The sequence below is a fragment of the Hippocampus bargibanti genome, linkage group LG01 (genome assembly GCF_051943395.1).
Source record: "Hippocampus bargibanti isolate YZ-2025 linkage group LG01, ASM5194339v1, whole genome shotgun sequence".
In the NCBI taxonomy this organism is placed as follows: Eukaryota; Metazoa; Chordata; class Actinopteri; order Syngnathiformes; family Syngnathidae; genus Hippocampus; species Hippocampus bargibanti.
Window position 1 is genome coordinate 9,874,379 of NC_142734.1, and position 24,409 is coordinate 9,898,787.

At 43.7% G+C, this 24,409-nt stretch overlaps 1 protein-coding gene across 2 annotated transcripts in view; it reads left to right on the forward strand.

Annotated features, from left to right (window-relative positions):
* Positions 1-20,997, forward strand: part of LOC148903016 (nuclear receptor coactivator 3-like) — a 62,960-nt gene extending 41,963 nt beyond the window's left edge. For both annotated transcript variants that reach the window (XM_088995036.1, XM_088995044.1), the window contains 21 exons: positions 2,312-2,419; positions 3,896-4,056; positions 5,085-5,182; positions 5,256-5,430; positions 8,870-9,052; positions 9,906-9,992; positions 10,104-10,244; positions 11,343-11,490; positions 11,710-12,206; positions 12,289-13,379; positions 13,499-13,628; positions 13,755-13,913; positions 14,073-14,303; positions 14,388-14,487; positions 14,572-14,743; positions 15,996-16,328; positions 16,955-17,053; positions 17,409-17,634; positions 18,779-18,959; positions 19,044-19,245; positions 19,331-20,997. In XM_088995036.1, coding sequence (XP_088851162.1) covers positions 2,328-2,419; positions 3,896-4,056; positions 5,085-5,182; positions 5,256-5,430; positions 8,870-9,052; positions 9,906-9,992; positions 10,104-10,244; positions 11,343-11,490; positions 11,710-12,206; positions 12,289-13,379; positions 13,499-13,628; positions 13,755-13,913; positions 14,073-14,303; positions 14,388-14,487; positions 14,572-14,743; positions 15,996-16,328; positions 16,955-17,053; positions 17,409-17,634; positions 18,779-18,959; positions 19,044-19,245; positions 19,331-19,342 — 4,518 coding nt within the window. In that variant the 5' untranslated portion in view covers positions 2,312-2,327 and the 3' untranslated portion in view covers positions 19,343-20,997. The remainder of the gene's footprint in view (positions 1-2,311; positions 2,420-3,895; positions 4,057-5,084; positions 5,183-5,255; positions 5,431-8,869; positions 9,053-9,905; positions 9,993-10,103; positions 10,245-11,342; positions 11,491-11,709; positions 12,207-12,288; positions 13,380-13,498; positions 13,629-13,754; positions 13,914-14,072; positions 14,304-14,387; positions 14,488-14,571; positions 14,744-15,995; positions 16,329-16,954; positions 17,054-17,408; positions 17,635-18,778; positions 18,960-19,043; positions 19,246-19,330) is intronic.
* The last annotated feature ends 3,412 nt before the right edge of the window (positions 20,998-24,409 follow it).

Sequence of the window (24,409 nt, forward strand, 5' to 3'; positions counted from 1 at the left end):
CCTTCACTGATGGACATCCATTTTGATGATGATTGACAAATGACACTAAACATAGAACAAGTAAAATAGCATTTTTTAAAAACTGACCAACTACACATCGACGGAAGCTGTCTTTTTTTCTGTTACTGAAATCGCCACTAACCAGGACAATAGCGACGGACCATCTCCATCCTTCCCTCATGGACTCCCTTTCCATGCTAGCGCCTCCCGCCAGAAATTCCATGAGATAGAAGTCATTGACACGTGACACAACTGCATCGTTTGCATGTCATAATGATTATTCAAACAATGACATACTGACAATGGCGGTTCGGTGAGTCGACCGCTCTCAAATGACTGATAGGCAAAAATAACTGACGCACCCACCTGTTGCAAATAAAAATGTCATGGTTGTGTTATTGGTGGCAAGTGTTCATTATCAGCATCCATAACTTGCATTGAGGCTAATTTAGGCAAGGTTAATTGTGCTAGCCTTCCAGTGTTCGCTTTAGTTACATTGCTTCTTTAAATCACCATCTCACCTCAGCATGACCAACAGCATCTCCTATTTCCCTTGCTCGTCATGTTCTTCCCACTGCCTCCCCGCTGCTGCATTGTGTCCAGCATGGCCAGGCTGCGTCCCTGCCACCAGGTCCCACTGCCTGTGGCGTGTAATTGACTTTATCGCTGCACTGGAAAAAGCGGGCGGCCGACGCCAGGCTGGAGGTGACCCATTTCCCCCGGCCATTCGACGGCCTCCTAATCAACCATTCTCTGGGACCGTTTGATTCACTCTGCAATGAGAGCAACTCCCATTTGGAGAGCTCTAACAAGACGTTGGCAGGCAGGCGGGTAGATGAATCGAGGGGCAGCGGGAAAAGGAGGCTTGTCTCAACTCTGACTTTGTGCCTCTGCTTTTTTATCTGCCCAGCAGCAAATGTACTGCTGATACTCTGGCAAATGGCAGGCAGGTGACGCGTGGAAAGACACGCTGGTAGCGAGCAGACAGAAAACAATGTGGCCGACAGACAGATGGGACAAGATGCTCTTCAAAAAGATTGAAAGGCAAAAATCTCAAATGCCCTCTTGTTGCCTTGTAGCGGAAAATCACAGTTTTAACTGGAGAATTGACACTTAATGCTATATTAACGTATCGAATTTGTTCAGTTTTTTTGTTTCTTGTTTGTTTGTTTTTTGGTGGGGGTGCCGATAAAGCGCTGGCCAGACCTCAGAAAAAGATGATCTTGCCGCATGCCGATGGTTCTATATTATTCTGGGAAATAAAATGAATGTTTTCCAGAGGGCATGATGCATGTCGTCTCCCTGCTGCCATTGCTCTGTGTTGCGATGCAACAGGGGCGCCACTCTGGTCAGAGGATAACCATGTAATCAATGAAATGAAAGAAGCTGCTCTGGCTGTGAAGGTTAAGAGGGTTACCGGTGGCTTTCGGGCCACTCGCTGCACTACACGTGCATGCGTGGCGCCCTCATACCCCACGTCTGCTTCTTCCTCTCTTCTCACCTGTTTGTCTGCTTGACATGACTCTTGACTGACCACCCAGCCCCTCACCTCTTTTCTCCCTGGTATTTCTGTCCTTTACATTTTCCTGGTCTCCTCCGATAGTCGTGTTCACTCTCCCCCCCAACCCCCCTTCCCCAGTGCCTGTCGCTGTCGCTGTGGCAAAGGAAGTGACCAATCAGAGCTCAAGTCACAGCAGTGGCTTCTCCCTCCCTCTCTTGTATCTTCCATTCCTTTCCTCTTCCTCCACCTCCTCTCTTTCCATCTGCTTCGCCTACCAACAACCTTTATCTGCTGACTTCCTGGAGACGAAACGTGATGCATTATGGGAGACAGACGGCTGTCTAACAGGGTTAGTTGTGCAGTCTGGCTTTTCATCAGAGACACTGCTAATCCTGCAAATGCACGTGTGTGTGTGTGTGTGTATGTGTGTGTGTCTGAGAGAGTGAGAGAGAGAAAACCATATGAGCTGATGAACTCCCTCATGCCCAGTCCCACGCACAAATAAACAGACATACAAACTCAAATTTGTTCTCCCAGAGGAAGAGGCTGGGCAGATGTGTTTGTGTTTGTCATCCCCTGCCAGGAGAGGATGAGACGTGCGATTTGTCCTGATGGTTACAATTTGCAACTTGGCCCACATTGTTATTTATGTATCACGATTCAGCTTTGACATCGTCGCATGTCACAAAAAGAGCCGCATAACTCCTTTCCGGTATGATGGATTGGATTGGATATGCCTTTATTAGTCTCACAGTGGAGAAATTTACATTGAATGATGAACGGGTTATTTCTATTTCTACCTTGGTGCAGGTGCTGATATGTGTACATGATGAGCAGTTTGGGGGAGAACTCCATGGAACCTTTGATCTTAGAAAACCGGAAACGCAAACTCTCCACCTGCGACACACCTGGCCTCGGGTGAGTTTGATGGATCAGCAAAGTACTTACTGCCCTCTATGTATTGGCACCATTGGTTAAGATGCTTTTCAATGGGGTTGATGTCTGGGGACTGAGATGACACCAGGAGGAGGTTGATTCTCTGTCTTTTGAACCATTTCTATAGTTTTCAGCCATTAAAATGTTTTAAGGCTTTGATCTCATCTTAACCAGGACTGCCAAAACAGACATCAAATAAATTATAAGTCAAGAATTCCTAAGGAGTATCAGAATCAGACAGCCTTTATTCGTCCCACAATGGGGAAATTTGCAAATATAAATATAACCACAAGATTACAATTGAACCTCAGGACTGCGATGCTCTGTTGCGTGCATCGGTTAAAATCGTATGAACGCAGTCTCAACTTCTCTCGCCTGCATGCTAACTTGGCTGTAGACTGTGGCAGAAAGTGTTGTTTCAAGCCCCCATGGAATTCTCAGTTCATTATTCAATATTAAAATTCATTGTTCATTTGGTCATCTCCCCTGTTTATGATGCAATACAATAAAATACAATACAACACATCCTAATTTATATAGCGCTTTCACATCAGCAGGCCAAAATTAGCATTTTTTTATTTCCATTAACTACTTCACTGCCAGATGATGTGCAAAAACGTGTCCACTCCAGTGCCAGGGTTTTTGTCATTGTTACTCAAATTGCAGGACCCGCAGAATATTTCGTTTTAGGAAAACATAAACATTCAATGCAGCATAAGAAACTTTAAACTCTATACTTTAACAAGTTATTTATGAGTCTGGGGTTATATGAGCTTGAAATGAGGGTGGCTGTCCAAAATACGTACAATGCAATACATAGATATTGGTTTATATAGCGTTTTAACAACAGCTTAAGCTGTAACAAAAAAACGCTAACATGAAAAAAAAGAGAAATGCTGCCCCCTCGTGAACGGGAAAAACATTGACAGAGGTCTGAACAGTGTTTATCAGCACCCCTACAAGAAAAAAAAACAAAACCCGAACAAATTCAGAAATGGGCTCCACGTCACATTTTTCAATTCCCGAATAAATTCGGGAATGGCAGAATGAATTAATCTCGTTTACCATGTATGAGATGAGGAAAAAGCCAGGAAGTGTAAATACTATATAGTATCTTAGCATAATGTTTCTCACATCATTTATTTTAACACATTGCATAATGTGGCCAAAAAGTTAATTTTACAATATGACCTTCAGCCTGAAATCTTTGACTTGATTTTTATCCCATACAATGGAAAAAAGGTTTACCGTGTAGCAGAAATACCCCCAAGTTAACAGTGAAAAGTGAGATTTCAAATGTTGCCGATATGCCACTTTGAGTAAGACATTTTCCACCCTTCATTGAGCGAAAAAACAACTGCATCCAAACCTAAAGTTTGCACACAGGAGAAGCAGCAGTTAAATGGCCCGCGATGGGTGGTTGCTCGCAGCTTTCACTTAACTCATTACCACCTGCAGGAGTGACAGGAAGCGACGGGAGCAGGAAAGCAAGTACATCGAGGAGCTGGCTGAGCTGATCTCGGCCAACCTCAGTGACATTGACAGTTTCAATGTCAAACCGGACAAATGCGCCATCCTCAAAGAGACGGTGCGGCAAATCCGACAGATCAAAGAACAGGGTGAGTTGTCTGACTCGTTGTTTCGTGTGTGTGTGTGTCTGTATGTGTGTGTGCATGTACATGTAAATTGGTTGTCACATTCGCTCCGCCAAAGTGCCAAATCATCAGTTATGTTAAAATTGCATTTCCCTTTTAGGGTTCGATTGGTAAATGTATTTTGACTGTTGGCCAGAAGCAAGTTAAAGGTTAATTAGAGGGGAGAATCAGTAATGGTTGTTTCTGTGGGACTCAGTTGGCGTCTGCCACCTCGACAGGAAGGGGAAGAGGCTACAGCTGGCCCTGACTGGCTGTTGACAGGTTGCCATAGTTACAGGAAGTGGAGAGAGACATGACACAGGCTTTTGGACTCGTCTCGCGCTTCCTACCTGTTCTAATTCACCCGGTCTCACTTTCATGTACTTGTCTTGTGTGCCCTGATGGGTTTGCTCGCCACATCGCGTCTCTGTATTCTTTCTTTACTTTTCATACTCTCTTCACTTCCCTTAACTGCTCAGTGCTCCACTTAGGGAAGTGTCATATATTGTGGGTATTTATGCACCCCTGGGATCCGAACGAGTGGACAATATTGAGACAAACCGACCGCCAAATGCATTTTTCCTCATGTCGTTTATTATTGTAGCCATCTCTTTGTCTGGCTGCTTCTCCCAACATCACCCCACCCTTAATTCAGGTGCCTGGACTCCTGCCCCTGCACCATTATGGCTTGCAGAGCCTCTCTAGCTCTCTCCCACGCTCCCTCTCTCCGCCTACCAGATACTTCCTCTGAGTCTGACACTGAATATAAAGCATGAGGACGACTATTACCTGCTGCACATGCACCAAACCCTCGATTCTTCCTGATGGGCTCCTTAGAGAAACCTGCCCCCTCGTATGCCTCTCTCCTTTACCTGTATATATTAATAAGTAAATACATTATTTTGATGCTTGAGAAACACTGCCCCCTGCTGCCCTTCTGGAGCAGCGTTCGTGGATTATGCCTGTGGGTCCTAGCGTGCGTTTTAATACAATTTCATTGTCCTCCCTTGCAGGAAAAGCTTCCATCAGCGACGATGTTCAAAAATCTGACGTTTCCTCAACGGGTCAGGGTGTCATTGACAAAGACCACCTCGGGCCTCTTCTACTGCAGGTGAGTCCTGTTCTTCTCCTTATTCATTGTCAATTCAACCATCTCGTGGACAAGTCTTGATTCCCACTACCAGGCTCTGGATGGCTTCCTGTTTGTGGTGAACCGAGAAGGCAACATTGTGTTTGTGTCGGACAATGTGACACAATACCTGCAGTACAAGCAGGACGAGCTCATCAATACGAGCGTCTACAACATTCTACACGAAGAAGACAGGGAGGAGTTCCACAAGAACCTGCCCAAGACCAACAGTGAGATTCCAACATGCACACACGCATGCGCATACGCCTCTCAGAAAAGCCCTTATCTTACTCTCATACATGTGACTTGCTCAATATTGACTGACCGCTTGATTGAACCATTGACCCACAGCCTCGTGCTGGTTCAAAACAACAAAATTTACCTTGCCATTGCAATACTTTTGGAGGTGACTGTACTGTATATACAGTATATCCACACTGTCACTGACAGTGCTGTCAGGGGTAAAAGTTGACATCATCCACAGGGCAATTAAGGTAGGTGGCGAAGTTGCCCAAGTGGATCCGCCTACTCTTGTTGACGGGCCCTCAGTGATGGATTATGCTCCATCGTGCTTATCTTCCTTGTCGTAATGAGGAGCTCTTAGGGAGCATCTTTTCAGAGAACTCACAACACACTTGACGAAAACAAGAAAATGGAAGCACCGAACTCACTCGGTACGGAGCAGGCAGTGTGTTCCAGCTGTCTGTCACACGCAATGGTCCAGACAGTGTAAAACAGGCCTGAGCTCTATTCACATGCCATAGCAGCCAGCTGGAAACTACTTAGTACCGAATAATACATCTCTGCACGCTCCTCTTACCTCAATTAATTTGCATGTGCGTACATGTCATTTCCTACATTAAAAATTCACGCTAAAAACCGTATTACCGTATTACCTTTGTATTTGTTTTCATTTATCCCCTGGAGTGGGCACAGAGCACTATTTATAATAATAATACATTTCATTTATAAGCGCCTTTCATAACTCTCAAGGTCATTTTTTATTCACAGGATAAGTTTTTCTGTGGGTGAGCAGCGTCAGCCACATGCGGCAGTTTTCAATCGACCCAGTCTTCTTCTTCTTCACTCGACCCAGAAGTAATTCAAATAGATGGAAAGCTAGCTAGCTAGCTAGCTAATAGCCAATAGATAGCTAATAGATAGACAGCTAGCTAGATAGCAGTGACGTGCGGTGAGGTTAATGGCTGGTGAGGCACTGACGTCATCACAGTCAGATTTACAAACATATGAACTCTACAGAGTAGCTTATTCACCCTTTGATTGGCAACAGTTAACATGTTTTGTTTAAAATGTCTTGTCAGCATTCTTTATATATACAAACTATAAAAATGAAAGTCCATGCGCCGCTCCTTGTGAAGAAAGGCATCGATCTTTGTAGAAGCCTTCCTTATCTGTCTTCAGTTTTAAAAGTCTGCCTGTCTCAATGGAGATCACCGCCAGTGAAGAAAGTCGTCCTTGATCAGTCCTGTTCCGACTGTATGTTTTCAGTCTTTTCAGTGCTGAGAATGACCGCTCCACTGTAATAGCTGGAACAGTGAGCACGAGCTGGAGCAACTTTGTCCCCTCAGGAATAGTTTCAATGAGATCCTTCTGGGCCAAAAAACTGAGAAGATGTCCAGGAGATTTACATCTATCCCTCGCCGTTTGTGAGCTATACAGTCCAACGAGATCCGCCTTTAGCTTCACAAAGTCAAAGAACCTGGCATATTTTGACAGGCTCTATCTGTACTTCTTTCTTATCCAAGAAACTTCGTCAGCAAACGTATAGTGAATGTACATTATATACACCAGCTAAACTATAGAAATTTAGTTCATATACAAAAGTGTTTGAACACTTTAATAGCGATATGCAGAGGGACAGCAATGCGGTCTCACTGCAGAGCAAGCCAGCACAGTTGGCATAGTCATTGCGCGATCCATGGTGAGGCTCAGCCGGATGTTGCCTCACCGCTAGTCTCTAGTATTTGAACGGTAAATGTGAAAATTCATGGTTAAGTTAAATGGAAAAGAACTTTAAAGTACAAATCACTAAATACATATACATGTAGCTGTTTCATTTATTTTTTCATTTGTGTTACATATATTTTCATGATGACAGGTGAGGCATGGCCTCCCCTTACGGCACGTCACTGCTAGATAGATAGCTGGATAGCCAGCCAGGTACCTATCTCAATAGCATTTTATAGCATAGTTATATTTCTATTTTTAGATGACTAATATACTAGTAGAACAGGTCTGATTGTGTTGCGGAATTTGTAGCATTATTTTGTCGCATTTCCTGATGTTTCTTCCTTGCCAAATGTAACCACACCACATTTCGTGGATGAATCTCGGCTGGCAACCAATTCATGGGGTGTCCCCCACCTTGTGCCCGAAGACAGCTGAGATAGGCTCTAGCACCCCCCGCAACCCTTATGAGGAATAAGCGGTACGGAAAATGGATGGATCTCAAGACATCACAGGTGTGATGTAAATAAAGCAATTAAAAAATAAACAAGAAGGACAACAAAAAGAAGCATACTTCCTTCCACATATTCCTCCGCCACCTCACGAATGAGTTCATTTCGCGTTGTTGCAAAGTTGATCATTGATGAATGACATAGCCTGCCACTCACTGAACACTGAAGCATTACTTTTCAACAACAATGGATCTGGCCTTTTGTGCTGCATCTTACTGTATTCCTTCTTCCATTGTCTCATCTCACCTCTCCTCCTAAACCTCTCCCGACTTACTCGCCATGATACACACAGCCAAAGATGGCTGCCAAATACGCTGAATCTTGCGGTTGGCCATTTTACAGCATGCCTGTGTCTGCACTCCCACCCCTCATTGTGTCTCGCTCTGCTGGTCGCTGCCGTCGTTAGGCTTCCGGAGCCGTGAATGAAATGACCTCTCGCTGCACATTCCTGCCAAATGACCACTGACCGCCCCATCTACAGTTAAATACACAAAACCTTTTAAACTGAAGCGCAGGAATGGGTGGTGTGCTTTTGTGTTGTGCTGATTTTTTTAATTTATGGGGCCATCATTTACCACATTGCGGCTGTGCTGGGCGTTCTAGAGCAACAAATACAAGAACACTTACAATTTCCCCCAACAATTCCCCAGCTCCATTTTCAATATCCAACTACCCTCTTGACATACCCCCAGTTCACATCCTCCCCGCACCTGCCAGACAGAAACCACCTGCCAACAATTCAAGGTCTTGAGACTTCACAGAGACCTTGTTAAAACGCGTTGTTTTTTTTCTCTGTGAAGTTTTCCTCCTTCTTTGTCTATTCTTCTGACCCCCGTTCTGCCTTGCTGTGCCACGCGCACGTGTGTCCGTGCGCGCGTTAGATTCTGAGTGTAATGAATAGTCGGGAACCTAATGAGGATAGATGACAGAGTGTGTGCCTGGCCTCAGAGTACACTTAGGAGAGGTATTGGAAATCGACGCCTTAGCTACAATAATCCCATGGACCATTTAACCGGGATCCGAACATCAGGACACCTGATTCTTAATCCGGGTGGGCAAGTGCACATTTCGAATCTGTGTTTTTTTCCTGTGAGTCTATGACATTTTTTGTCGACCATGAGGATACATGTGCATGTAATGTGTTCAGTGCCGGAAGTTTGGAAAAAAATATGTTTTTGTCCTTGTCTAGTAAATGGAGTGTCATGGGGGAACGAGGCAACCCGACAGAAGAGTCACACCTTTAATTGCCGAATGCTTGTCAAATTTGGCCACGCCCATGGCGCCATGGAGGAAGGACCAGGAGGCCCATCCTATGAGACCATGCAGTGTTTTGCCCTTACGCAGCCAAAGGCCATGATTGAGGAGGGAGAAGGTACAGCACAATTTTTTTGACCGCAATTATCTGTTTCAGTAAGTTTAGAACGACACAATAATATTCTTAAACACGATCAATAAATCAACAAATTGAGTTGTATGTATAAAGACTGGAGCCTTCATTTGATGATCGAAATCACAAATCAAGGATTTGCAAACATTACTATTATTATAGAATGGCATCAACAATAACGTGAAATAGTGCCAGGGAAGCAAGGCTACGATAAGAAGTGACAAACAATATTTGTCTTTTTGATTAAAGTCAAAGTCAAACGTCAAAGTCAGCTTTATTGTCAAATATGCTAATATGCAAAAAATGCATTTGTGATCCAAAATTTTATTGAACAGCTTAAAATATCTCAATCGATCTTGAAATTTTGATCATAAAATGATTGATAACATTCAAATCTATTGTATTTATTTCAATGTATATGCTCTATATCTACTGTATAAATTTTAATATATTTATATTTGTGTTTAGATTTGGCAATAACCAAACTCAGATAAGACAAAAATGTAGTTCAATGAAAAAAAAATACAAAATGCGGAGTTTAAAATGAAAATGTCATTTGGTAATAAACGGTGTCAGTTTGTTAAAAAAATAATAATAAAATGAAATGGAATCAAATGGAAGGATGAGTGAATTGTTTCATTGCTAAATCCATCCTTTTCTGGAAATTAGTGTCTGAGCCAGAACATTGAATTCTTTTGGAAGTAGGAACCAGCATCTGCAAAAACACTCCAAGTGTACCCAATTTGTGTGATTATCATGTACTGTTACTTTAGTTTTGCATTTTTTAGTCCCAAATATAGAGAATAACACATGACTGCACTGTGTCTCGCCCTACCAGATCTGCAGTCATGTATGATCTGCGTGGCGCGTCGGGTTACCGCAATGGAGAGAACGGAGAGTTTCAATACAAGGCATGAGCTTTCAGGTGATGACCCACACAGGACAGGTTTTACCCAAGTCCAAGTCTTCACATATGACTAATCCCCTCTCATTTCCCTTTCTTTTATTTGTCCTCCCTCTCTTCCCACAATGGCAGGTAAACTGATCCAAATTGACCAGAACTCTTTGCGAGCATCAGTACGTCCAGGCTGGGAGGATTTATTGAGGCGTTGCATCCAGATGTTCCTCCAGCATAGTGATGGGCAACCTTGGTCCCACAAGCGTCACTATCATGAAGGTGCGTGACACACTTAGTGCCTTCTTCAAACGTATTTTTCATCAATTGGATTGGATTAGCCTTTATTAGTCTTGCAGTGGAGAAATTTACATTTCACAGCAGCAAAATGATGAAAGAGGAAAGGAAAGGAAGAAGTATAAAAACTAAATACAGGACCTGCTGTAAAGGCAGCCACTCTCCCGGTGCCATCCTGAAGTCAAAACAACAACAAAAAAACGAAATAACAAATAATAACACAACACAAAAGACACAGACACAACACTTTCTCCACCATTGTTGTTGTATGAAGCAGTTCTACATGAAAGAGCAGAGTATCAAAGCGTCTTTTTCACCAGTAGAACAGGGACATCATGGTGAAATGTGCATGACTGCGACAAGCTAAATGTTGAAAGCAAACACGAAGCTGTAGCATCCATTGATGAAAGAGATCGTCTCACATCTCCTGTCCCACGTAAATTATTTTACTATTCTTAGAATATCTTGTTTTCTATGCTTTCACCCCCCACCCCATCCCCCTGCAAATTGCTGCTGTGGTCTGCAAATGTCTCCATTGTGGGACGAATAAAGGTTTTCTGATTCTGATTCTGAAATCCGCTTCAATTCCAAGCCTCGACAGTTCCACATACACATCGGCGCTCTCCGCTAATGCTCCTTTCTTCTCATCCTCAAGCCAAATATCCACCAGCCGCAGACCTTTCCGCTGAAGTGGGGCTGTGAAAATGCTGCCCATTAAAGGCGCAAAACAGCACAATCTCCCCCCCCCCCCCCCCCCCCCAGAGCTGTCCAGCGATGACAGTCAAATGGCAGTGACATTCCTCCCAAATCAAAAACAGTGCTGGCATATTTGTGCTGCTGAAAAAGGGTAACCGCTGAGCAGAGTCTCCTCCTTGTTGAATGTTGTGGCCAAAAATGCTGAAAAACAATCCGTATCCGTTTCACACAACGCACAACAACTCAAAGTGACAAAATAAATTACAATAACAAACAAACAAAAAAGCAAGCCTCGTGGGAGCACTTTCTGACGGCTGCCTACTCGGGCGCCATCTTGCATTGGGGCTCAATTCAAACAACTGACAAGAATGCGTCTTTTCTGTGTAGCCTTTTTGCAGGGCCACGCTGAGACACCACTGTATCGTTTCTCCCTGTCCGACGGCACACCGGTCACTGCACAGACAAAGAGCAAACTGTACCGTCACCCAATGAGCAACGAGCCACAAGGCTTCATCTCTACTCATCTCCTTCAGAGGTTAGATGCAGAAAATGCAAAAAGTCATCCCAAATACCATGACCGATATGCCTCAAAATGAACTCGTTATTCTAAGCTCGCCGCCGTTTATCAAAGGTGAAGTAGCTGCTGAAGTTGTTTTTAAACTTTCAATAGTATTTTAGCCACCTCCAATTTAGGAAAGAAAGTTGCTGTGTTGAATTTTTGTTTGCTTCTAATTTCTTTTCTCTCCACATTTAGAGAACCGAATGGCTACCGCTCATCTCATACTGGGAACATGATGCCCAACACGATGAGACAGCAGGCCATGGGAGGCCCCAACCCAAATGCTCATGTGAACATGAACCCCAGTGGTGGGATGGTGATGGGTGGCATGAACAGGGGCTACGGAATGAACGAGCACGGGCACATGGGCCACATGGGTCAGATGGGTCAAATGGGTCAGATGGGCGGATGCTCCGCATATGGAGGGAGTGGTGGCGGTGGGAGTGGTGCCATGGGTCACCGCATGATGCACATGAGTCAGATGGGACATATGAGTCCAATGAATAACCCAAGCCAAGGCATGCAGCACCATCCGCATCAGCCCCCCTTTCAGAGTAGCGGCGGCTTCGGGCTAAGTGGTTTGAACAGCCCTTCCGGAAGCCCACGGATGGGCGCTCCCCAATCGGGGCTCTTGATGTCACCGCGCAATCGAGGAAGTCCAAAAATGGGTGCCAATCAGTTTTCTCCCGCAGGTCAGTCAGTTCTTATCTGGCATTCAAAACAGTTGATCGTGCTCCCACTTGCTTGGTCAAGTATATTGCGGTTTTCTTGCAGGCATGCACTCTCCCATGGGTGGCATTTGCAGTGGTGGAGGAGGCGTTGGGAACACCACAACCTACTCCAGCAGCTCCCTGAACGCCTTACAAGCTATCAGTGACGGAGTTGGGAACTCGATCCCCGCCACACTGATGTCTCCTTCGTCCGTCCATAAGCCAGATAGCTCTCCTAGTGTCCACTCCTCCTCTTCCTCACAGCCAAACCAGATGTCCAAGCCAAGCCTGGATGGATCCAAAAGTCCAGCAGGGGGATTGGGGTCAGGGCCCGGGCCCATTCCTGGGCCCGCCGACCATCTCCACCCATTGCACCATCATCAACATCCACAAGCTGAAAGCTCTGGAGACAGACCCGACAGCCAGGCAGCTGCAACACTGAAAGAATTGGGAGACGGGGGTAGCGAGGTTCCTGCGGCGGTGTCGGAGCCAACTCGAAGGCTACCAGAAAGTAAGGGCCACAGAAAACTGCTGCAGTTGCTCACTTCTCCAACAGAGGAGCTTGTAATGGGTGGAAGTGGACCTCCAGTACCTCCTGCTCCACAGCTGTTAAACAGTAGTACTCCGGCAGCCTCCGAAAGTAAAGACCCCGTTGGCGGGATGACGAGCCCTTCGTCCACTGGGGTGTCTTCTTCTTCCTCTGTTAATGCCAATTCCAACCAGACAAGTGGGCTCGGGGGGTTGTCCACGTCAGCCAACTATACGGGCTCACTCCAAGAAAAGCACAAGATTCTCCACAAACTACTCCAGAATGGCAATACACCTGATGAAGTAGCAAAGATCACAGCCGAGGCTACGGGGAAGGTCGCACTCGGCGGTCAAGAGGGCAGTGAAGTAGGTCCGGGAGTTTCGGGGTCCGGGAGCGGCCCCGGCTTAATCACTGAGCCCAAACAAGAGCAGCTCAGTCCCAAGAAGGAGAAGACTCATGCCCTTCTCCATTATCTCCTCAACAAGGATGATTCCAAAGAGCAAGTGGACGTCAAACCCAAACTGGAGGAGCTTGATGGCAAGGGGCCATTGATGACTCCTTGCGGTCCTTCACGCGGTGCCCCTGAACATCATGAAAGCAAGATCAAGTCAGAACCACCTGATGATGTAAGTTCAGATTTCTTTCTTGGCTGTCTTTGTTTTTGCCTCATCAACTGCACATAGTTCCACCTGAAGTAGCTCCTTGGGTGTTGACGTAAATCTTCAGACAATTTTATTTTTAACAGTTGCACAATCTTGATTCCATCCTGGGAGATCTGAGGGGGACCAGCTCAGATTTTTACTCAGATCAGGCAGGAGGCACCGGGCCAAACGACAGCAACAAAGCCTTGGGCTGCCTTGATGATAGTCTTCAGGGTAAGTTAGCAATGCTATCGGTACTCTGCATTCCTATTTCTTGAATCAAGTAATCAAGCACACTTGTTAAACACTCTACGTGGAAATAAAGTGAGTGAATGACTGTGAATTTGTTGTTTTACTTAGAGAGTCCAGGTTTGGGTCCAGGGTCTCGAGTGCCCTTTCAGAGGGCTTTGTCTGTGAACGGGAAACCTTCCGGTGGCCTTGGAGGACCGGGAAGGCGCCCCATGCTTGTCAAGCAGGAGAATATGATGGGTAGCCCAGATGGGTACCCAGGAAATATCGGTAGACACAGTATTTATTTCTTTGTTGCACATTGTTCATACTGAAGTTCTTCATTGAACTCTGCTTGTTTCTCTAATGTACAATTCAAAAATGAATTTCATGTCAGGCCTCATTGCACCTACCGTGGTTGATTCTCATGCACATACTCATTCCTACCAGGACAAATGAATAGGGCCATGGCAACCCAAAGGTCTCCCATGGAGTCATCTGGAGACTGGGGTATATCCCGCTCCAGTCCCAGTCCGGTGGGTTCATCTGTTCACCCCTCCATGATGCGTCCCAATATGGAGTACAACAGTAGCAAGGGAATGATGACAGGCCCCATGGTGAGCCGCTCAAACAGCAACCCAGGATCCAGGTCAATGTTACAGCAGCAGCTTATGGATATGGGTATGCCGCTCTGTTCATGTTGACCGGCAATTGCGTATTAACCGTCTGTATTTGTGCGAAATGTCAAATTGCCTTGTGGTTCAGGTGGCTCCGCTGACATGGTGATGAATGTGAGCTCCTTCAGCCAGCACGGCCACGCTAACACCGCATGGCCCGACACACTCATGGGGATGGAAGGCAACAGGTGAGCACAGCACACCTTATAGTTTGTATTTGGTTTTAAGAGACAATAAAAACTGAATCCAGATGTGCATATAATGTCCCACAGACGGCAGTTTGCAAACACCATAGATGAACTTCTGGCGCCACCCAATACTAGTGAGGGTCAGAGTGACGAGCGGGCACTCCTCGACCAGCTGGATTCCCTTCTGAACAACACAGACGGCACTGCTCTTGAGGAGATAGACAGGGCTCTGGGTATCCCAGACCTTGTCAGTCAGGTAAATCGCAGGAAGAGGTTGTGAGTATACCTCACCGAGTAGTAATGGCAAAATGAGGCATCATGAAGCAATGAAGCTTTCCACCCAAACGGTTCACATTTTTGCCATTGTATCATGAGGCCTCGTTTGTCCCACTGCGCCATCATGTGGAAAATAAATGTTATGACACAGAGTGATAAAATGTTACCATGGATTTGATGGGGTCAAAATGTATGGAAGAGGATTAGAGCCATCTAAGAAAATAAAATAGAGATGACAGGATTCTCACTTTTATCTCACTCAGATTTTAAAAGTCAGGATTGTGACAATAATACTACTGCTACTAATAATAATAACAATAATACATTTAATTTAAAAGCGGCTTTCAAAATTTGGAGTAAAACTGAAAATTATGCCAATGTAATTTTTCTCTTTGCTAGCCCTAATCTTCCTGCGTAAGAATGGCAGGGACTTGTGATTTGAATGAATGTGCGTGTGTTACTTGAAAGAATAATTGCTTTACTTTAGACATTGACACACAAACAAGGAACAAGACACACCCACCTTCCATTCATTTTTGTTGAAGGGAAGGTGTTCAGTTCTTTGGAACAAAGTTTACACTTCACCTTTTAAAATATCAGCAAATAGAAGACATTAAAATGAGGAATACACCATGTTGTCACAGTAGTTTGCATTATATATTTTCACCAGTTATTGTGATTTGTACCTGTTTTGGAGAGATCTGCTCGAAATGATCCCAGACAGGGGATGTTCTCTTTATTTCGTTGTGAACGGTCCGTCCAATGCAAAACAAATCCGATTCAAGATGTGAGTTGGGTGTGTCAGTGCTACATAAGAGCTCATTGACGCCCCAGTGCACCATTTTATTTCATATTGTCAAGTGGGTGATGATGTAGAAATCCCGTCTCGCGAGGCATCGGCGGAGACACGTGTGTTCCGAGGCTTTGGGCATGGCCACAAGTCAAATCGACCCATGCCTTGAACCGCTCTTCGCAAATGGTTTCAACTATTTACTCGGCACACGCCTCAGAGCCTCGGCACAGTCAGGCACATCACGAGACTGTGAGGTGTAAGGATAGTAAGGACACTGCGGTGATTAATTTCAAATATTTTATCTTGACTTGAAATGTTCTGTCTGTTTTGAACTGAGATTAATGCGCCCAAGGAGATTCACCTCTGCTGTTTTAACGAACAGAAAATAAATCAATGACAGGAAAAGTTTGGTCAGCTCCTTTTCTTTCTGTTCCATCAGACCCAGGGATCTGAACAATCGCTGGAGCCTTTCGCGGGACAAGAACCTTCCATGGTTCTGGACCAGAAACCGCTCTATGGACAAGGGTATCCCGGACCCCCAACTATCGGCATGCAGAGCGGCTATGGAGGCAACCCTATGCAGGGGCAACCTCAGCAAGGTGGATTTGGACCCATGCTGTCGCAAATGGGCCAAAGCAACAGTTTCCCTGTGCCTGGCATGGGCGGCATGGGGAGCATGGGGCACCCTCGCGCCAACATGATGAGGCCCAGGATGATGAGTGCGAACAAACCCATGCGGCTCCAATTGCAACAAAGGTTGCAAGGACAGCAGGTATGGAAGCGCAGTTGTTCATGTTTAGTTTTTATTTATTTATCTATTTTTTTAATCGTTGCTGTCTTACATTCAAATGAAAATTAAATGCCTATGTTGTCATCAGATTCTTACAAGGTCTTATTTTAATAGAATTATCAAAAGATTATTTTTTGCCTCTTTTTATTTATTTCTTTTTTTTAACTCATTCACTGCCAGACAATGTGCAATAGGTGTCCACTCCAGTGCCAGGGTTTTTGTCATTTTCACTCAAATTGCAGGACCCACAGAACATTGAGTTTTAGGACTACATAAACATTCAATGCAGCATAAAAAAACCTTAGACTCTCTTCTTTCATCAGAAAAAAAAGTTTATTTCGAGCTTACTTGGTTGTACAGTTATCTGCATTGAAAGTGGGGGCGACTGTACAAAAGGTAAACGCTGTCCCCTGGTGGGAGGAGAAAAACATTTCCAGAGGTCTGACCGAAGCTTCAAACGCACCCCCAGTCCTGAGCCCTGCAAGAAAAAAAAAAAAAATACGGAACAAACTCGGAAATGGCGCAGTGAATGAGTTAATAATTATTTTCTAATTACACGAGGCACTTTTTTCTTTGATTTAAGCCCAAAACCTTTTTTGATTCTCAAGTTCATGAATCAGACACGGCAGGCCATGGGCATGAAGTTGGAGAATCCTGGAGGCAACCCTGGCATGAGGCCTGCTATGCAGACGGGAATGGCTGGACAGGTAGACATCAGTAGACTTGACTTGTCCATCCATCCATACAATACACTTTTTTTCTTTATTAGGACGGTCACTGAGTGAGGTCTATCCCAGCTGACTCTAATCCAAATGTCATATCCAGCTTGCCAATTACACAAACACACCTTTCACACTCACATTGACATCTCTTAACAATCAATCTTCAAATGTACATTTTCAAATGAGGTAAAATGGGAAAACCATGCCAACTCCACAACGGAGGTCGAAACTCCGATCCAGAACCACTTGAATATGAGGCAGAGATGCTCACCACACACTGTCACTATCTGTTTGTGCGAAATACTTTCCTCAGGTGCACTGAAGATTGTTTTACCTACAGGGGTTCCTGAACGCTCAGATGATGGCTCAGCGCAGCAGGGAGATGGTCACCATGCAGATGAGGAGGCAGCGCATGATGATGCTGATGCAACAGCAGCAACAGGCAGCCGCCGGTGGATTCAGCCCCCCGCCCAACGTCACCGCTCCTGGCGGCATGGACAGCAGTGTGGCAGGACCAAACATGGGTCAGCCTGGTCCTCAGCAGTATGGTTATGGAGGTAATTACGGTGAGTTCACTGGTGCGGCGGAACAACGCTGCTCCCTGGTGGCGAGTGGATCAAATGCTTAGAAATGTTCAAAGAACAGTGAAGTCTGTTTTTCACCGGGAAAGCAATTCGAATAGACCCACAATCAATGAAAGTCTTTTGTACATCAAGACCCTATAATGACGTTTAAGATCAGAGTTTTTTCTGTGACCATGCTTGTAACTCAAAACAGTGAGGTCATCTTTGAAATGAATGGAAATGTAAGTTATCTGTTACAGCAAAAAAAGGATATTATGGAATAGAGTTCCTGCCATGATGAAATAAACATGCATGAAATGATGTGCATGGCGTTGATCAGCAAGCACCACATGATGAAAATAAAAAATAGACAAAGGAAAGAAGAAGAAGAAAAAAAAACACTTGATTATTTTGGAAGGAGGCTGTTTTTCAATGGAGGAGCTGTATATAATAAAATCCAAAGATAATTTTGGGCTGGAACAAATTAATTAAATTCACATTTGTTTCAATGGGATAACTTACCTCTGGTTACAAACAAGGTCAAGGAATGAGTTATATCTGTAACATGAGGTCACGCAGTACACTGTTAAACTCCATTTTAACTCATTCACTGCCATTCATGAATTTATTTGGGAATTGAAAATATGATGTAGAGCGCCATTCCCGAATTTGTTCGGGTTTTGTTTTTTTCTTGTTTGGGTGGCGATAAAGCGCTGGCCTTGGCCTCTGGCAAAGTTTTTCTTTTCCACAAGGAGGCATCATTTGCCTCTGTTCCGCGTTCACGCTTTGTTCCAGCTTCAGCTGTTGTTAAAGTGCTATATTAACCAATATGTATGTATTGCATTGTATTTTGGATAGCCACCCTCATTTCAAGCTCATATAACTCCAGACCCACATAATTTAGGAAATTATTCTGTTTTTCTGATTAAAAAAAGAGAGTCTAAGGTTTCTAACTCTGTATTTAATGTTTATGTAGTCCTAAAACTCAATATTCTGCTGGTCCTGGAATTTGAGTGACAATGACACATTTTTGCACATCTGGCAGTGTATGAGTTAAAAATGAATGAAAGGACAAAGCAGGGCCATGAATATGGAACCGCAAAAGGGAGACTGGATTTTGCATTTCTTCTTCAATGTATCTCTCAAGGTATGAACCAGCAGGGAGACCCCTCATTTGGGTCATCCGTTGCTAACAGTCCTCCGAACGCCATGATGACGGGCCGCCTGGGCCCTCAAAGTGCCATGATGCAGCAACACCAACAGGGCGGTCCTATGTACCAGGGCACCGAAATGAAGGGCTGGTCACAGGCAGGCATGGGACGCAACAGGTGTGCAAAACGCTTTCTTTCCCAGCTTTCTGATGCCATCTGAGCCAATGTTTATCTTGAGCAACTTGTCTGCCCCCCTACCAGTTCGTACCCTCCGCAGCCGTTTGGCCAACAAGTGCCTCCCGGACAGCAGCAGTTCGGGCAGCAAGGAAATCCTGGCGGCTACGGAGCCATGATGATGAACGGTGGCATGGCGAGTGGTGGAGGAGCAGCTCACATGGGTCCCATGGGAGGACAGATGGGCATGAATCCAATGGTGATGGGGCGTATGATGGGGCAAGATCAGGTTGAGCCTCACATGAAAAGGATTTTCTTGAAATGATTTGAATGCACAACTGATGTGTCTTCTTTTCTTCTTCTGCTCCAACCAGAAATACTGCTGAGGGTCATGGACATCTTGCTGTTGGTCTGTGGGAGGAAACACATACTGGGGTCGCAAACCTTAGGGTTGATGCCTACGGGGCAGATGGCGGGGGAAATTCAGTCCTTGTCGGAATACACATAAACTCACACACACCTTTGCAATACCCCGCTGAATGCTCACTTGTCAGCCGGTGTCAGTGGACTTGAGGTGCTTATGGCGTGGATGTCGAAATGGTTTATTTCAGCGTAGCTCCGAAGTCGCCTATGTCGAATGTACCGTGAGACTTCATTTTTCTCATGATGGCCGTTCTTTCTTACATTTTCTCGCTTCCGACGGCAGTGCCAACATGAAAGATGGTTGATGGTTGGAGAGCTGAAATAAGCCAGCGGATTGTGACGCTCGAATGAATGTCAGTAAAGAAACAGCACATTGTTTCATCCTCCAGGGCTCGACGGCCTAGCGTTCAACTGAATTACTGGTTGGAACTGAATTACTTGTTGGCTGATTGCACTTTATGGAGAGGCCAGCATCAACAGGATTGTGGCAATATAGAGGCCTTTAATCAAGTTTGAACACATCGTGGAAGATATTTTCGGTTTTATTGAACGTTTGGTCAAAGGGGGAGTATCAGAAATGAGCTTGAGGATCTCGTTCTGAAGTGGGAACCAGTAGAGAGGTTGCAAGCACAGATTTTACAACAACACTCTTGTCGCCAGTGAACCAATTTATCCTAAGTGCAAAAATGAAGGAGGTTGGGGGGAGAACATTTTAATAACACCACTGGCATATATTTATACAGATTCAAGAGGAGGTCCTTTTATCAATCCATAGGAATTTTTTTAAATCTGAAAGTTGAAGATATTTTGGTTACTTAAAATGTCAATGTTTAAACGTAAAGAAATCGACAGAAATGGCCAAGTGTGACGGTGAGATGTGTACATAAATTCACACTGTAACATAAGTAGATTTATAGCAATAATCTTTCCTCCTGGTTCTCGTCTGTGTTGAAGCATCAGTCCCTCGGAGTGGCAGTACTGCAGTATTAGACACAATGTCTTGTCGGATTTCCTTTATTGTTCATAGTCATTGTAAATAGACTTCAAATGTACTATAAAGTATAGAATTATATAAATGCTTTTGTAGGTCACATACTTTTTTTGCACAGATTGCAAGGCTTCATATTTAATTGTCTTATTCCATCATAGGTCAGCTTTTATTTTAAAGTCTTGGACACTTGGTTGGAAAGAAGAAAAACTTTGAATTGTTTTGAAAGCAGTAAGTGTGTAATTGCTGTCATACTGTACTTGCATCCTCTTCAAGAGCACTTTTTGTTGTTATTTTCCAATTAGTCTTACATTTTTCAGATTTGTTAAAAATGAAACATAAATCAAATATTTGGAAGGCTATAGCTAAAGTATTTTCAGAAAAAAAATTGTAGGCCAGCATTGAACCCCATTGTTCAATGTAACTCTCACATTAGATAAATGCTGTAATTTGAATATCGCCAATGGGCTCTTTGCGCATCACATCGCGACATCCTAGCCGGTGCCGGCAATGCGGTTTGGCTACCAACTACCAACAGGCCATGTAACCGTTAGTCTCAGAATAAACAACAGCGTATCAGCCATGCAAAGATGATCTCAACGATTGAACTGCCACTGATTATTTTTTTTTTTAATAAATAATTATCGGATCAATCAGTTTGACAAAATGTTCTTTTTCTTTTCTGGGAAATGTCTAACAATGATAAGCCACATTTAAAAGCAGTCATAGCTAAAAGAGCATGTTTTTGTTTGTTTTTTACCCCTGATTTTAAAAAGCACTTACACTTTACTGGAATGTTTTGAATCCTTATTTATATTTTTCGCTGAGACTGTATTACTTCAGAAGAAAAAAAATGCATCTCACAAATGCCAAAGAAAAGGTTAAATAAATACACATGGAGCACAATATTAGCTATTTTATGGATTAAGACTGGAAATATTTAGATAAAACATAAATGCAATACCACACTCACATTTAATTACTTACCAGGATCGCTTATCAGAATATTGCTAATCTAAATCCAATGGAACCGTCCCTTCTTATTATTGGATACAAGAAGTGGCATGCATCTGAAAGCCCTGTTCAAAATTGCTGTGGTGTTTGTCAGAGGAGGATGTACAGTGTGATGCTTAGTTTGGGGAATGAATTTCTCAAAATCTCAAAACCAGGCAAGACACAGCCCTATTTTGGCACTGTGTAAAATTAGTGCAAAGAGCCCATTTGGTCCACATTGGCCTCCAACCTTTTCAACCGTTTTGGTTTTATTGTAAAACCCCTGCACCATCAATCAGTTAAATATCACAATGAGTTTTTCATGTGACTTTTTTCCCCTCCATCTCCCTTAAATATGTTATTTGCGGTGAAGCTTCTGTTTTAGGAATCGACCTAATGAAGATGTGCTCAATCCAAAGAGATTATGTTTGTCGTTTTGCATTGCTTAGAGACAGTTCCTGAGCTAGATCGTATTTGTGGGCTTTTATTGTTGCGCCGATGGTGTTTAATATGATTGCATATGTTATACCCACCTCCCCGCAGACAAATGCTAGACATGAATCTGGCTCTGGTGTATACGTACTTGAATGCCTTCCTTGGGGAGTTCTGTTTTCGTCTGGCCCAAAATGTGGGGTTGTTATTTTGCAAAAATTAAAGTTGAAAAGTTTCGAAAATGGTTTTGCTCACAGCCTCAATTAAGAATAATCAAGCAAGATTTGGATGTCAATGGAAGAAACTCCTAAGAGAGAGAGAGAAGACAACTCCCCATGAGGGATACATGATATTACTGGATGTACATTTCTGTTGTTTTTTTTTTCTTACCTTGTTCTCAATGTTAATATTGTTGTAAATACAAATTTATATTTAAAGTGTATGTCTCTGCTCTCTTTTTCCTATAATAACATTGGTCATTAGCTCTTTCACATTGGTAAATCAAATTTATTATTACTCAATATTGTTTCATATAGAATACATACATGCATAATATATAATATGGACAATATATACTGTACAGCACTTTCTGTGGTATTTTACAGGTTGCAAATCTTTCGCCATTGTCAATCAATGACCTCCTATTCCATTTGACACTGTGTCACAACTTGATGGCTGGGGCTGCTGAGGTCGTTGATTCTCAACCAGGGTGCTGTGGCACCTCAGTGAGCCATTATAGATCTTTACGAAGGTGCCAAAGCAAACTATCCAATTTGACATGAATCTTCTTCTTTTCCTTTCGGCTTTTCCCCTCAGGGGTCACCACAGCGAATCAATGTCCTCCATCTAACCCGGTTTTGTGCATCCTCTTCTCTCACACCAACTACCTTCATGTCCTCTTGGACCACATCCATAAACCTCCTCTTCGGTCTTCCTCTCGGTCTCCTGCCTGGCAGTTCAAGGCTCAGCATCCTTCTCCCGATATAATTACTCTCTCCTCTGGACATGTCCAAACCATCTCAGTCTGCCCTCTCTGACTTTCTCTCCAAAGCCTCTAATATGAGTTGTCCCTCTAATGTACTCATTCCTGATCCTATCCAACCTGGTCACTCCCGAAGAAAACCTCAACATCCAATTTGACATGAATAAAAAAAAATCTAAAATTTTATATAATTATAACATTAGACTAAGAGTTTACACAGAAGTAAACCTCCAGCAAAATCGCTATTAAATCAACACAACAATATATTTGCTTATGCAGCTCGCTACAGATGCAGTGTGCGAGCTGTGGCCAGTATGCACTTATCACCAGCGGCTAGTGATACTTTGATTGGCTAGTGACTATAGGCAATCTCACTTTAGTTCACTGAAGAAGCATCTTGGATAAGAGGCGAAACGTCCGACACCTTCAAAGAAGTACAGATGACGTCAAAAGAAACCTTTTCATCGTTGGAGGTTTACTGTTAAAGCCATTTTCAAGACGGACTTTTCACGAAAAAATGGACATTAGGTCGGTCAGTTATTTCTTGGCTAATGGTACGCTCTAGTGGAGTTGTAGTTAATCACACCACACTTTTTTTTCAGTTTGGATTGATTCAGACATAGCACTACTGAAAGCCTATGATGAAATCCACGACCTGCCACTGATACCTACATATGCCTTGTTGTTAGAAGTGGTAAAAAAAAATGAAAGACAAAAACATTGCCAAATAAATCACAAATGTGATATGCATTCAACTACGGGCAGTAAATACACATATGACGGGTTGATGTCCCAATATTCATTCATAAATAATAATAATAATGCATTACATTTTAAGCGCCTTTCAAAGCTCTCAAGGACACTTTACAGTCAGACAAGAATAGGTACTATAATAAAAAAATACAATCACAAATAGAATGCAATAAATAAAATACATTTATAAATAGAAACGAGAGAGCTACACAGGAAATGCAATTTTAAATAGGTGGGTTTTGAGGGACTTGAAGGGGCAAGAGAATCGATGTTACGAATGTTGGGAGGAAGTGAGTTCCAAAGTTTGGGGGCAGATCAGCTGAAGGCGCTATCACAATGGGTGATAGAGCGCGATGGGTGATTCACCCATCGTGCTGAGACGGGCAGGGGGGGCAGACAGAGGCGGAGGGAGGAAGAGGAATGAGGGAACGAGAGGGAATAGAATAAAATAAAAATAGAACAGAATAAAGTTGTTTTCCCCTGACACTGGATATTTGAGTTTGATTGGATTGATGGGTTTCCTGATCGTTCGTTTTTATTATGTTCTATTCAGAAGACGTGTTACATTTGCTGGTGAAGTGACTGCTGGCATGTTGGGGGACAAACGTGAAAGAGACGCACGGCTTTTCTATTGGACTGCACGTCGCATATGCACGCCTACCCCGCTGGCTCGTGAAACCGAAACGAACGTTTTCTTCTTTTTCCCCCCAGAACAGCATACAACACTCAACTCGAGCACTTTGCACTTGTCATCCTCAATCGGTGTATGTTCGCGTTTTATTCATTCATGGCTCCGTTACTGTAACGTCTTTTAGTAGTCGGCGCTTGTTTTTTATTCCCTCCCAATCTTTTTTTCTTTTTCTTTTTGACCATTTATTCTCC